Here is a 14,784-nt window from a genome sequence, read left to right on the forward strand (position 1 = left end):
GCTAGTGTCCCGCAACCCATGGTGAGAGATTTGTAACGCGTGAGAGGTCAGGAGAACGTGTTGACCAAAGAAGCAGTCAAACACTGACCGTCTCGAAGTAAGTCAGCGTAACACAACCAACATGTAGCCTTGTAATAAATTGTTGAAAGATGACGTCACGGAGGTCTAGAAGGGAAGACGCATTCACAGGCCATACAATGCCAGACAACAGCTTCCTGTTGTCCAAATTACCGACTATGCAAAACAGAGTTATATAGTCAATACCACACCAGGAGTTGGGCCCGTATGACGACGATGAGTGTTAACCTGGCAACGTTAGTTCTCCTCGGAGCATCGTCCAATATGATCCTGTATGAGGAAGTGGGCACATCTGAAGTGACAGCGTGTTATCATTCCTGTGTCGTCTCGTTCAAGCACCACTGTAGGCGCGCCTCTCTCTGCTACCGTGTCAAGGGAAGCCACAACAATGGCCGCCCTGCTGACACTCCGTGGTGATCCAAACGTCGTTGCAATACCCGTGTGGATATTTGTCTTGCTGCAAGCAAGTCAGTTTCTGACGCAAGGAATGTGAGGTGGCTGTAGATCCTGCACGGGCGAGTGAATAATACACTCCTGAAAATTGAAATAAGAACACCGTGAATTCATTGTCCCAGGAAGGGGAAACTTTATTGACACATTCCTGGGGTCAGATACATCACATGATCACACTGACAGAACCACAGGCACATAGACACAGGCAACAGAGCATGCACAATGTCGGCACTAGTACAGTGTATATCCACCTTTCTCAGCAATGCAGGCTGCTATTCTCCCATGGAGACGATCGTAGAGATGCTGGATGTAGTCCTGTGGAACGGCTTGCCATGCCATTTCCACCTGGCGCCTCAGTTGGACCAGCGTTCGTGCTGGACGTGTAGACCACGTGAGACGACGCTTCATCCAGTCCCAAACTTGCTCAATGGGGGACAGATCCGGAGATCTTGCTGGCCAGGGTAGTTGACTTACACCTTCTAGAGCACGTTGGGTGGCACGGGGTACATGCGGACGTGCATTGTCCTGTTGGAACAGCAAGTTCCCTTGCCGGTCTAGGAATGGTAGAACGATGGGTTCGATGACGGTTTGGATGTACCGTGCACTATTCAGTGTCCCCTCGACGATCACCAGTGGTGTACGGCCAGTGTAGGAGATCGCTCCCCACACCATGATGCCGGGTGTTGGCCCTGTGTACCTCGGTCGTATGCAGTCCTGATTGTGGCGCTCACCTGCACGGCGCCAAACATGCATACGACCATCATTGGCACCAAGGCAGAAGCGACTCTGATTGCTGAAGACGACACGTCTCCATTCGTCCCTCCATTCACGCCTGTCGCGACACCACTGGAGGCGGGCTGCACGATGTTGGGGCGTGAGCGGAAGACGGCCTAACGGTGTGCGGGACCGTAGCCCAGCTTCATGGAGACGGTTGCGAATGGTCCTCGCCGATACCCCAGGAGCAACAGTGTCCCTAATTTGCTGGGAAGTGGCGGTGCGGTCCCCTACGGCACTGCGTAGGATCCTACGGTCTTGGCGTGCATCCGTGCGTCGCTGCGGTCCGGTCCCAGGTCGACGGGCACGTGCACCTTCCGCCGACCACTGGCGAAAACATCGATGTACTGTGGAGACCTCACGCCCCACGAGTTGAGCAATTCGGCGGTACGTCCACCCGGCCTCCCGCATGCCCACTATACGCCCTCGCTCAAAGTCCGTCAACTGCACATACGGTTCACGTCCACGCTGTCGCGGCATGCTACCAGTGTTAAAGACTGCGATGGAGCTCCGTATGCCACGGCAAACTGGCTGACACTGACGGCGGCGGTGCACAAATGCTGCGCAGCTAGCGCCATTCGACAGCCAACACCGCGGTTCCTGGTGTGTCCGCTGTGCCGTGCGTGTGATCATTGCTTGTACATCCCTCTCGCAGTGTCCGGAGCAAGTATGGTGGGTCTGACACACCGGTGTCAATGTGTTCTTTTTTCCATTTCCAGGAGTGTACATCAGTTCTTCCCGCCAGTTGTGTAGGGTCGTTGTGATCCTGAACGGCATAGGGTATGGCCCTTCTGAACTCATCGATTCCTTATTCGCTTGACAGTTGTGGGATCCCGATCAACGCCAGCAGCAGTATTATGGAACGATAAACTGCAGATTCAATAACCCACGAGTCTGCCGCTGTCGAATTCCGACTCTTGGTGGTAGACGCTTTTCCTTATTCAATGAGACATAAACGTTCTCCTAGCAAACAAACAACATTGAAGTGAAACGTGTCACTGAGAAAACCGCTGTGTAATCTTTCCTTACTTGCAGAATGTAGATAAAGTAACTCCGAACTACTGTGTATGGTTGTGCTGAAATGATAATCATTTGCGTATTCAAAATTTTAGTACACTTAATGTCAATTTTATGTTTGTTCTAAAGATTTTCGAGACGTGTCAGTGCAGTAAAATCGTCACTGGTTTCTCGCCGCGTGAGATGGCATTGTGAGCTCTCAAACTGTGATCTTGTGTGGCAAAGAACCCCTGAAGATTTTATTGATGTTTGTTGCTTACCGCCTTCATGGTATTGCAGTTTTATGGGCAGCAGTGCATTTTCCCTGTAGTTGAAGAGGATTTCGGAAATGGATGGTGTGCAATGCGGGTATTGCTTTTAACAGTTCTGTCTACCAATATACTGAAGTAAACATATTTTACCTATTATAATTGTACTGTAATTGCATCTGAGCCCCGTGAAAACACAAGTAAGGCGATATGACACTTCATACGACTGGCTGTGAATAGTTGCACAAAAAAGGGGTCGATGTAGTTCTAAATTTGAAGACCGGGAGTTCCATGGCGATGCCGTTTCAAAAGTAGGTGAAGCTACGCTATGCTGTTTATCTCGACTGCTTGCTGAACATAAATACATTGCTGGGAAAAAATGCAACACCTTCAGAGACAACGTCATTTTATTGTCAAGTGAGGAGATAAGTAGTTCATAATACTAGAAGTATATGATAACAAATTCAGGCCGAGTGAAACATACATGCCACAGTAAAAGGTGCCGAAACAGTCGAATCGGTACACTCTGTATCCCCCTGTGGCGGCAACGCAGGCGTGTATTCTCGCATGCGTACCATCAGAAAAGGTGCAGAATGGCATCCTGCGATACATTATACCAATCATCCTGCGCCTTTTGTTGCAGTTTGGCAATGGTTCTTGTAGGCTTGGAGAACGAGTAAGTACCACGTCATCCTGCCCCATACGCGTTCAGTTGCCGAGAGCGCTGGTCATCTTGCTGGCTACGGCATTTGTACATTGCGAAGAGCACGATGCGTAGCAACAGCCGTATATGGACGTGTAATGGCCTGCTGAAAAAGCACGTCACCTTCCCGTCGAAGAATGGGGGTACCACAAGAACAACAGCCTGTAAATGTAGTATACACTGATTACTTTACTCAGTAGAAACACCAAATTTTACAGTGCGTTGTAACCGATTACCTCCCACATCATGGATCCTGGGATGGTACCTCTGTGTCGAAGGCGAATACACTCTGGAATATGCAGCTCATCATGTCCACGCCATACACGTGTACACCCATCACTCACATACAGTCAGAGTCTACTCAAATCACTGAAGACAACAGAGTTCCATTCCACTCTCCAGTCAACTCTTTCACTACAGCAGAGTAGCCAATCTTGGCGGTGTCCAGATGGCAGTGGTAGTCTGGCCAGGGGCATGTGTGATGTTAATCTTGCTGCACGCGGATCACAATGGTCTACGATAAAACAGCAGGTGCAACATATGCCCAGATATCTTCCTTGGATGTCGTTCGGTCGTCCACCACTGCTCACACAATGCATACATCTTGACATGCGTCTGTACTATGCGGACGTCCAGACCCTGGTCTACAGGCGAGTGAATGTTCCACAGAGCAGTGCTGAAAGCAGTGACACACCACCGATGCAATGTGCTCAACATGTGAAGCCATCGAGCTTACTGCAGCTCCACAATGCGACCCTGTTCAAATAGCTGCAGCAGTTCAACAGGAGTACATCTACATCATACCACACAAGCCACCTAATGGTGTGTGTCAGAGGGTAATTCTGTTGCCAGCCAGTCTGTGGATGGTTTTTAAGGCGGTTTTCCATCTGCCTCGGCGAATGCTGGCTGGCTACCCTTATTCCGCCTCAGTTACACTATGTCGGCGATTGCTGCGCAAACACTTCCTCCACGTTCGCGTACACCACCCTTACTCTACCACGCAAACTTAGGGGTTACACTCGTCTGGTGTGAGACGTCCCCTGGGGGGTCCACCGGGGGCCGAACCGCACAATAACCCTGGGTTCGGTGTGGGGCGGCGGTGGGGTGAGTGGACTGCTGTAGCCTGTTGTGGGGTTGTGAACCACTGCGGGCCACGGCGGGGACGAAGCCGCTCTATCGTTTCTAGGTCCCCAGTCCCATACAACACAATACAATACAAATCCTCTGTAATGCCTCTAATTTCTCGCATTTTCTTATCTTGGCCATTTCACGAGATGTATGTGAAAGGAAATAAAATAGTTTCCGACTCTTCTCGGAAAATGCTTTCTAGAAATTTCAATAGTAAACCTCTCCGTGCTGCACAATATTTCTGTTGTGGCGTCTGCCACTGGAGTTTGTTGAGCATATCGGTAACATTTTCGTGCCGACTAAAATATCCCATGACGAAACGCGGCTACCTTCGTTGAATCTTCTCTACCTCTTCTATTATTCCTACCTCTCAAGGAGCCCAGATTGATGAAAAATACTCAAGAATCGATCGAACAAGCGCCTTGTAATCCACTTCCTTCGTGGATGAGTTACATTCCGTTAAGATACTTCTTACGAATTTCTGGCCTCTACTTTTCCTACCATTTGTTTTATGTGGTCATTCCATTTACGGTCACTCATGGTAGTTACTCCTAGATACTTAACGGTAGATGCTGTTTCCAGTAATCTGTCATCAATAGTGTGGTTGTGCATTAGTGGATCTACTTGAGCGCCGTCGTATACAGCGCTGTGGAACTCATGGAGGAAGAGAGCGAGCTTTTTGCAAGATCTCTGTTTGGGGAACCCACGTTAATTTTTATAGAGGAGATTTTCGTTCTCCAAAAAGTCATACTTCTTTAACATAAAACATATTCTATAATTCTACAACAGATTTACGTCAACGATATAAGCCTATAATTGTGTGCATCTGTCCCACGCCCATTCTTGAAAACGAAAATCACCTGCGCTTTTTTCCAGTCGCTAGGTACCCTTCTTTGCTCCAGCGATCTACGATAAACCGCTGCTAGAAGGGGAGCAAGTTCTTTCGCGTAATCTTTGTAGAATATTATAGGTATCTCACCTGGTCCTGATAGCTTTGCACAACTAAGCGACTCTCGTTGCTTTTTTATTCTGCGATCGGTTATCTCAATATCTGTCATTTCGACGTTCGTACGATGATTGGAAGGAGGGACGGTGTTACGATCTTCCGCGGTGAAATAATTTCGGAAGACCGAATTGAGTATTTCGACCATCTCTCTCTTATATTCAGTTTCGGTGCCAGTATGGTCATTGAGTAAATGAATAGAGGATATCGAACTCACTGATTTTTCGTAAGTTCAAAACCTCTTCGGGTTTTTACTCAGATCGGTTTACAAAATTTTACATTCAGAGTGATTCAACGCTTCATTCATTGCTTTCCTCGTGCTCATTTTCGCTTCTTTCAACTTCCGTTTGTCATATAGGTTTTGACTTTTCTTGAATCTGTTCTGAAGCCTCGGTGGGTCCACCCATTCTTTATGATCTAGCTCGGAACATATTTGTGTAAGGCATGTGTAAAGATGTGTTTGAATTTTTCCCATTTGTGCATCATATCTTGGCCCTTAGCACCGAATATTTGATGCTGACTATTCAGAAACTTTGCAGTTTGTATCCTGTCAATCTTGCTAAGCAAAATATTCTTCTACCTTTATTATCATTCCTTGTAAAACCCGTGGTCATAGTTGCTATCTCAGCCCTTTGATCACTGGTACCTTCCTGTACGTTAATTGACTCGATACGTTCAGGTCTGTTTGTCGCTAGTGCTCTAACTATCTACTCGAAGTAATTTTCGGACAAGACATTCAGAATAATATCGCACGAATTCCTATCTCTGGCACCAGTTTTGATAGCACGAATCTATCAACCTATACCTGACAACTGAAGTCACCCTCTATTACAACAGCATGATAAGTTGACTGTCTATAAAGCCATCTCATTACAATTTTTGACCGACCTTTGATGCTTAACTTCATCCAGAGTAATTCACATTCGGAATCCGTGATAACCTCGCTAGATATTAACGAATTTTTTACTGCAATAAATACGCCACCACCATTGGCGACTGACCTATCCTTACGATAAAAATTCCAATCTGAACCTAGGATTCTGCTGCTGTTCACTTCTGATTTCAACCAACTTTCTGTTCCTAATTGTGTCTGAGCATTATAATCTTCAATAAGCGATAATAATTCTAGGACCTATCCTTGGATGCTCCTGCTGTTTACTAATATCATAGTAATCTTTTCTGTATCCGATCTGTGAGGACGAGCATTCTCTGAGATCATTGTGACTGGTGTAACTTCGATTTTGCCAGACAATTTGTGTCTGATCCCAAGGGTCGAGGGGGGGGGGGGAGGGGAGGGAGTGGGGGTTTCTCTAACCTAAAAAACCTCATGTGCGTCTCACACGTACTTCACTACGCTAGTACCCTCTTCCTGTGAGTAATGAATACCTGACCTATTATGGGGAACCCTACAACTCTTCACCCGATGGCGCAGGTCGAGAAATTCCCATCCGATACTGTCGTAGAGTCGTCTGAGCCTCTGGTTTACACCTTCCACTCCGTCCCAAACCAGAAGACCTCGATCGACCCTCGGTGCGATGCTGCAAACAGTCAGATTAGACTGCACCCCGCGTGCGATGCTAGTTGCCTTCACGAGAACAGCCATCCGCCGAAAGGTACCGAGGATAGCCTCAGAACCCATGAGACAAGCGTCAGTAGTGCTGACATGTGCCACTATTTGCAGCCGGTTGCACCAAGTGCACTCGATAGCCACCGACAGAGCCTTCTCCTCGTCCAGGACGAGATCTCCCGGGAAATATACCGAGTGAACACTGACATTCCCTCACGCCCTGTATGCTTTTTCCCTGAGGGGCTCCATTACCCATTTAACGTTTGACCTCCCAATAAGTAGCATACCAGCCCTCCTCGCTTGTCTGGACTGGGCAGCAAAATCGGCCGCAGTGGCAGTCAGGTCACCAGGGGATTACAACGGCACCAACGATGTCACGGGTCTTGTCACCGGAGCCCTGCTGTGGCCACAGCTTTGAGCAGCAGCCAAAACACTGTCGACTGTAGCCAACGCAGCTGTTTAGAGACAGAGGCCAATTCTCCCTGTGCCCGTTCACACCAAGCCCCTGTCCATATCGTACTGTGTAAAAAACCTAATAAAATATAAAAAATACAAACAGAACAGTGAGGAGTAACTGAAAAAGTGCAAACAGATCGACGCAAAGGAGCAAATTACCCGACTGTGGCGCTTCTGAGAGGAAAAGCTCAAGCTGCTACATAAAAACTAACTCACTAATCACAACTGCACAACACAGATGGACACATCTAACTCGTCGGTGGGGCATGGTCGTACCCTAGAATGAATGTTGCAAACGCTGTTCAACTCTATACTCAGCACAGTTACTACCTGAGGAGTCAAAGCAGAGGGTGCAGAAGACAGGCCTCCTGAGTGCTGTATGATCGCTGATGACCGTGACAAATGACTCACTAACATTACAACCCCTCAGTATGCATATATTATACCCTGGTGCCAATGAACACAGTCCTTGAGTCTGTTGCATTTTTTTCCTGTAATGTATGTTTCACTAATATATTCAGTTATGAGTAAACAGCAAACAGGTGCGCACGAACAATTTTTCGTTACGTGTACATGCTGCAAGCTGACTTGTCCCTCCTTATGCCAACAGGTTATCGGATTCACTATAGATAGTTACTTCTATATTCCATTTAACCCACATATGGCTTAGTCAGATTCGAAATGAGAACATTGTGGAAAGATATTTCCAAAGTCATCGCACTGTAAAGTCCAATATGATTCTGTCAGCTTTACACGCATGTACGTGATCCTTCCCTGAGAGTTTTACCGCTGTAAGTCGGATGCAGATTTTTCCACTTTGTAACAAGAGAAGCGTTTTGTTGTGTTATGAATAACGCGCTATAGGAGCCCAAGCAGAAGAGAGCAGCAAATGAGAGTTCTGTTGTGGCCTACCTTTTATAAGCTACTAAAACATAATTGCAGTGAATACAAGCTGCTCTCATCTACCCAGCGACTGTGGACAAAGGTACACTTCTCCCCGATATAGTAGAGAAGCTTAAAAATAATTTCTTTCACCTATTTTTACCTTATTTACTAGAGACGATTACCTGTGGCAACACAACAAGCAACTGATTCATTTTTTTCTAATTTTAAGTATTTGGTTTAGTAAAGCACTTACCATTGCCTTACAATGAGATTGCTTTATTTCTCAGATAGTTTAATGTTTGTTCTGCTTGTGTTTCAGGTATTTCAAGACGTTCAATTACTGTAAATATGCTCCGACTGTCCCAAAATGCAAGCCGAGTACAGACGGTAAGTGTTGATACCTTGCTTGTGTTTAGGTCTGGCATTCTGAACGTAGCTTGCTTTTCGCCACACCTGGTATTCTACTGGCCCGATTCAGTGTAAGACACCCATGAGAATCTGTTTGGTAGAGGTCCTACAAACCAAGCTACTGGCTAAGTCACAGCTCATAGTCCCTAAATACGAAGGAAACATCGTTATAAATGTCCCAGTATGAAATTGCTATATGCATCGCATCAGGTAAGATTCTTAAAACGTTTTATCTATGAACGGCAGAGACAATGTGATAATAATTCTCAACAAAACACAAAAATTTAACTGTCAGGAGGACTGATGGAAACACATGTTAAAGCTGTTGTCCATTGGTGACACAGAACACTAGGTGTACGACACAAAGGTATTGTGTTTAGCTATTGCGTGTCCTGTAGCGTGTACCTTGCTGTCGAACACCCAAAATCAAAATAACGTTATATCCTGTACTAGGAAATAGATACACTTATTCATCTGCAATCATTAAGTTACTGCTAATGTTCCAAACTCTCAACTGCACGGTCCTTTGGTTTTGCATATTACAGTCACCCACAGTATTCTAATTGTAGTTTGTATCTGTGAAACCTGATAAACAGTGTAACATAAGTAACATCACCGTGATCCCTTAAGAATAGAGTTCCTGATTGTCAGTAAACTCTAACAAACATTTACAGTGCATTAAAACATCCAATTCAATCATTATAATAAATAGAGCTCGTACTGTTGTAAATCGGAATATGGATACAAATTTCACCTTCACTCAGTTATTAATATTAGTATTGTCAACTTTTATCTTTCGTCGTACTGTTGTTGTACTTATCATCGTGAATCTACCGGACAGCCACCTAGAAGCAATGACGTCAAAGATATCCTAATTAATCGCTTACACAGCTGGATTAAATAAGCATTTACTAAATCAGACTGGGCTAGAGATTGCATTTCAAGAGAAAACTTACAATAGCAGGAAATAAAGCAGTCAAGAAACGTGGCACCATAAGACATGCGCAAGAATAAAACTAATATCATGCAGAATCTCCTTCATAGTGGGCACCACAGCCATACATTTTTTCAATGAAGGTGATATGTATCCGCTTAGGCTGTATTTATTAACGTCTCTTTTTAGTTATGCAACTAATTTCTGCTTCAAAAAGCTAGTTTTTGAGTGTTTATCTAGAAATGCGTGCTACGCGCAAAATGGAGGCGAATTCACTCGATGTACTACTGTCAGTGTTGTCGAGCCTGTTGATCCAGTGGAAACCGAGAGGTGGTTGTATCGAATCCTGGTCGGACAACGGAAATTTTCAGTCTGCCTTTAATCTAGCCTTCACATTACAACAATGTGAGGAGTCTTCAGGAACTACATGCAGTTGGGATTCCACTTTAAACTGTAGGTGCCCATTCTCCGCTTAGATATCTGAGGTAGATTAGAGACATGTAAGAAACTGAAGTGACCTACGATTTAATGGCTTGCACCAGACCATTGACCCAGACGAAATTATTGTTGCATTCACTGCTGGTTAGCAAATCATCCATCCGTCGTGGTTGCATAGGTACTGGGTCAACATTATTGCCAGCCTTAAGGACGAAATAAATAAATTAACATAACATGTTAACAACTAGGTGGAAATAAAAGAAATTGCGGATGCATGTTGCCACGTCTCCTGGTTGTGCACAAAGAGCTGTACGTCACACGGTGTGAGATTAGCGTGACTATGGCGTCAAATGGTGCTGTCCCTACAACACGATTCGGTTGAAGGATCGGGAATAGAAAGGAAGGATATGTCAATCAACGAGCAGTTATTGCGCACTGTGGTGGTTAAAAATGGCCTGAAGGCGACATCTGACTTCAGACGGGCAAGAGTCATCGGGAAACTGAAAGAAGGACGAAGTGTGACGAGTGTAACCCAGGAGTTTGTAATTGCTCACACCGTTGTTTCACATGCGCGGGGAGCATTGCGACCTACAGGCACTGTTGCCCGAAGCAGTGAAGGTGGTCGACCGTGGGAAGCTACAGCAGCAGATGACCGATACATGGTGCAACAGGTCAGAAGGGACCCACGGCAAACAGCCGGTGAAATTGTAACCACATTTAACAGGACTGCAAGGCACACAGTGTCACGCTCCACAGTGGCACGGCGACTGCATTGGAGTGATCTTTTTGACCGACGACCAGTACGCTGCGTTCCGTCGACACTCGCACATCGAAGGCACCGTTTACGATGGTGTCACGAACATACGGACTGTACCAAATAGGAGTGGGATCTCGTGATCTTCTAGGATGGGGGCAGAGTCAGGCTGAGTAGTTATTTTCGTACCCTCTTATAGGGAAAGGAGGAAACACATAAAGCACTCAAGAACTCTGTCGAGCATGATGACTTACGTGACCCAGGATCTGTGGTGTAGGGAGACATAATGTTGCGTGGGCGTACTGACCTCCAACTTTTTGAACACGGCATATTCACGGTCAACGTTAGTGTGACACTGTTTTCCGTCACATTGTGCGTCTTTTCAGCGGTGCATTCTGCTCTGACATCGTTTCGATGGATGACAATGCGCAGCCGCATCGAACAGCGCATGTGGAGGGATTCTTGGAAAGGGAGGATATTCGGCGAATGGACTGGCCTGACCGTTCCCCCTACTCAAATCCCGTCGAGCACGTGTGGGAGGCGCTGGAGAGACGTATTGCAGCACGTTAACAGGCTCCAATGACCATCCTGCAGTTGTCAACCGCGCTGGTGGAGGGAGAGTCGAGGGAAGTGACAGCCGAAAACGGCGCATGATCAGGGTGGACAGGGAGGGAAGTGAGGATGGGGATGGGAGCAGTGGATGATCTCCATGTCGCGGTGGTTGGAGCAGCGAAGGGGAAGGTGAAAATGATGGAGGTGGTGGGGTGGGATATGGTGGTGGTGTGCAAGTGGGGGTTGAAGTTGAAGACGGTGACGGTGGTGACGGCGACGGCGACGGCGACGGCGGCAAGAACGAGAAACGGCGGCGGCAGCGAGGACAGTGGCGGTGGCGAAGGATGGCGGTGGTGGCGATGGCAGCGGCGGCGGCGACGTGGGAGCCTTCAGCGAGAGTGGGCTGGAGTCCCTCCAGTAGGCGGTGAAGGTGGTCTGGCGAATACCTCTGGGCAGCGGCTGGACGATGATGGCAAAAGGGGGTGGCCCAGGATCTCCGGACGGCGGCGGCGGTGAGCTCCGGATGGCGGCTGATAGGCAGGCAGACAGGCAGGCAGGCAGATGGATGTAAGACAACAGTGGCGGATGGCGGCGAGCACCAGTCGGCGCCAACGGCGGCGGACGGACGACAGTGGCCGGCAGGAAAGCAGGCAGACATAGCAGGGAGGCAAGCAGGCAGACAGACGGCAACAGTAACAACAGCATGAGGCGTCTAGAAACCGTAGATTACACCCTGAGATTAGCCCAGGCGGTATAATCCGTAGACTTCGAAGGATGTGTTAAAATTGTTTGTCGGAATATTTAGCGAAATACACATCGGATTAAAAAAAGTGGTAATAAACATTATTCACCTCGAAGAGGGACATCCATTAACATAATGGTCGATCCCCCTGCACCACTCTTGGTGGGAGGGAGGGAGGCTGAAATTGAAATCTTAAATAGGGTCACCTATTTGTTATTGAATATTTGGAATCTCTGTGAAAAAAAATGTGTAAGTTTTATGTGAAACATTTCTTTCGTTTCGTGATAGATGGTGCTGTAATGGGCAAAGATAGAAATGAGGTGGCAATTGTTGCAAAACAGTACTACCTCAAAGAAATTCACATCAGATTAAGACAGTCGAAGTACTTTTTTAATATTTTTGATAATGCTATCATGTGACACCTCCAACAATCAAATGAAGCACTGACCGTGATCATGCATTCAGTCCACGTTCAGACTGTGCATTTTACTTCAATGATTCAGACCGTAACCATCTCGACCCCCAACCCGTACGATTCCTGGCCCACATTGACCGCACCTTCTCCACCTGTGCGATTGCCGCAGACCTCAATATCCGCAGCCGTGCTCCTGCCGAACTCCAGTGGTGGCATCAGTTTATCACCACCTTCCACGCAGACCTGGTTCCCCTCCCCCAATACACCTGACCTGAATCTAATACCACTCCCGACGTGATCCTAGTCTCTGCGAACCTCCTTGGGCACGTCACTGCGGATTTCTTGGAGCTAATTGGCAGTGACCACGCCCCCATCCTCCTCACTATCTCGGATGGTCGCCATCCCCGCCCCGTTCCTCGTCCTGACATTCCTCCTAAACGTGCCCACAACTACTTCCATGCCAGTGGGGCACTGGGACGCCATCCACACCCAGGTCTAGGGCCCCGACCCTTCCCTCCGATTTCCCGATGACATCTCCTGCACCGCTGCCTCCCTGCACCAGACTTTGTCTGACGGCGTAGACACCCATATCCCTACCGAAGCCATCTACCCTCACCGTCCAGCCCTGCCATCACAGGCTGTCTTCTACTTCGTGAATCCTGTCGCCTCTACCAATACTTCCTCTACACTGGTGACTGGGACACACTCACCCACCACTGCACCACTGGCAATTACAAAGACACATCCGCAACATGCTAACTGTGAAGAAACGCCATGCTTGGCGACAGACATACACACAACTCAACGCCACGCCCCCAATAAACTCTTCCAAGTATTGGTCTGTTTTCCACCACTTTACTGGAAACCACCCCACCCTGCAGTACCCTCTCCTCCTTGATGACCATCCCTTTCCTGCTAACGTCAGTAGGGCCAACCGCTTTGCCTCCCATGTATCTGATGTCTTTTTCATTGCCAATGATCCCCAATTTGATTATTCCCTCTTCCCCGATGTCATGGAATGTAAAGATACCTCCGCTCCTCCCCTTGCTCTTAGCTTCCAGTATTTGGGCCACACACCACCATCTGAACTTAACGCTCCCATCACTACACAGGAAATCAGCCTAACACTCCACACTAAACGCAGCACTGCTCCCGGCCATGACCACGTTACCTATCGCCATCTAAAACACTGCCCTACCTCCTTCCTTATAGTCCTTGCCGCCCTCTACAATGTAATCCTTGCCACTGGCTTCTACCCCAACCTGTGGATATACTCCCATATACTGATGTTCTCCAAACTCAACAAGCCTCCATCTGATGCCTCTTCCTATTGCCCTATATGTCTCACCTCAGTGTTCAGCAAGCTCTTGGAATCCATCCTTACCTGGCACAACCATCACCACCTCCACCAACACCACCTCCTCCCAACACGCAGTGTGGCTAATGACTTTCCTTCTCTGCCGATGACCAACTCCCTCCAGTTTCACTCCTGTTGCTCCACTATTTTTGTCTCCCTCGACCTCGAAAAGGCCTACAGCCGTGTATAGCATCCCAGTCTCCTGTTTAAACTCCAGACCTACGCCCTTCCTATTAACTATGTCCATCTGATTGCCCCCTTCGTCTCCTGCCACTCCTCCTACTTTATCATCCATTCCTGCACCTTCTACCCCTCTGTGGGTGTGCCCTAGGGCTCTGCTCTCTCCCCTCTCACGTACATGACAGATATGCCCCAACCCCCCCCCCTCTGGTCCACCTCCTGCAGTATGCCGATGACACTGCCTCCCTTTCCCTTGCTCCTACCCTACAACGATCCCAATCCCTTCTGTAGAATCACCTTGACCTTTTTGCCACATGGTGTAACCAGTGGCTTCTCAAAATCAATCCTTCCAAGACCCAGGCAAGCATCATAGGTCGTACTAACGCTCCTTCCAGCTCCTTGATTTTCCCCTTACCATTTGCACTCGTCCTTTCCACCTCTCCCCCACCCTCACCTACCTTGGACTCACCATTGACCATCACCTCAACTGGATCCCTGATCTCCACACTATCCAATCCAAAGCCCACAACCACCTCTGTTTCCTTAAACACCTCTCTGGGTTGCACCCCTGTACCATCCTCCATACCTACAAATCCTTAATCCGTCTCACCCTCTGTTATACCAGTTCTGTCTGGATATCCCCCCCCCCCCAAAATTCTATAAGTCCCTCCAGATCCTCGAGCCCCATGCAC

The 14,784-nt window shown here is 47.7% G+C and overlaps 1 protein-coding gene across 1 annotated transcript in view; it reads left to right on the forward strand.

Moving 5' to 3' along the window:
• Positions 1–14,784, forward strand: part of LOC126183839 (relaxin receptor 1-like) — an 847,723-nt gene that overhangs the window by 697,083 nt on the left and 135,856 nt on the right. The window contains exon 13 of the mRNA XM_049926099.1: positions 8,632–8,699. Coding sequence (XP_049782056.1) covers positions 8,632–8,699 — 68 coding nt within the window. The remainder of the gene's footprint in view (positions 1–8,631; positions 8,700–14,784) is intronic.

This window comes from Schistocerca cancellata, chromosome 4 (assembly GCF_023864275.1).
Source record: "Schistocerca cancellata isolate TAMUIC-IGC-003103 chromosome 4, iqSchCanc2.1, whole genome shotgun sequence".
NCBI classification, from domain to species: domain Eukaryota; kingdom Metazoa; phylum Arthropoda; class Insecta; order Orthoptera; family Acrididae; genus Schistocerca; species Schistocerca cancellata.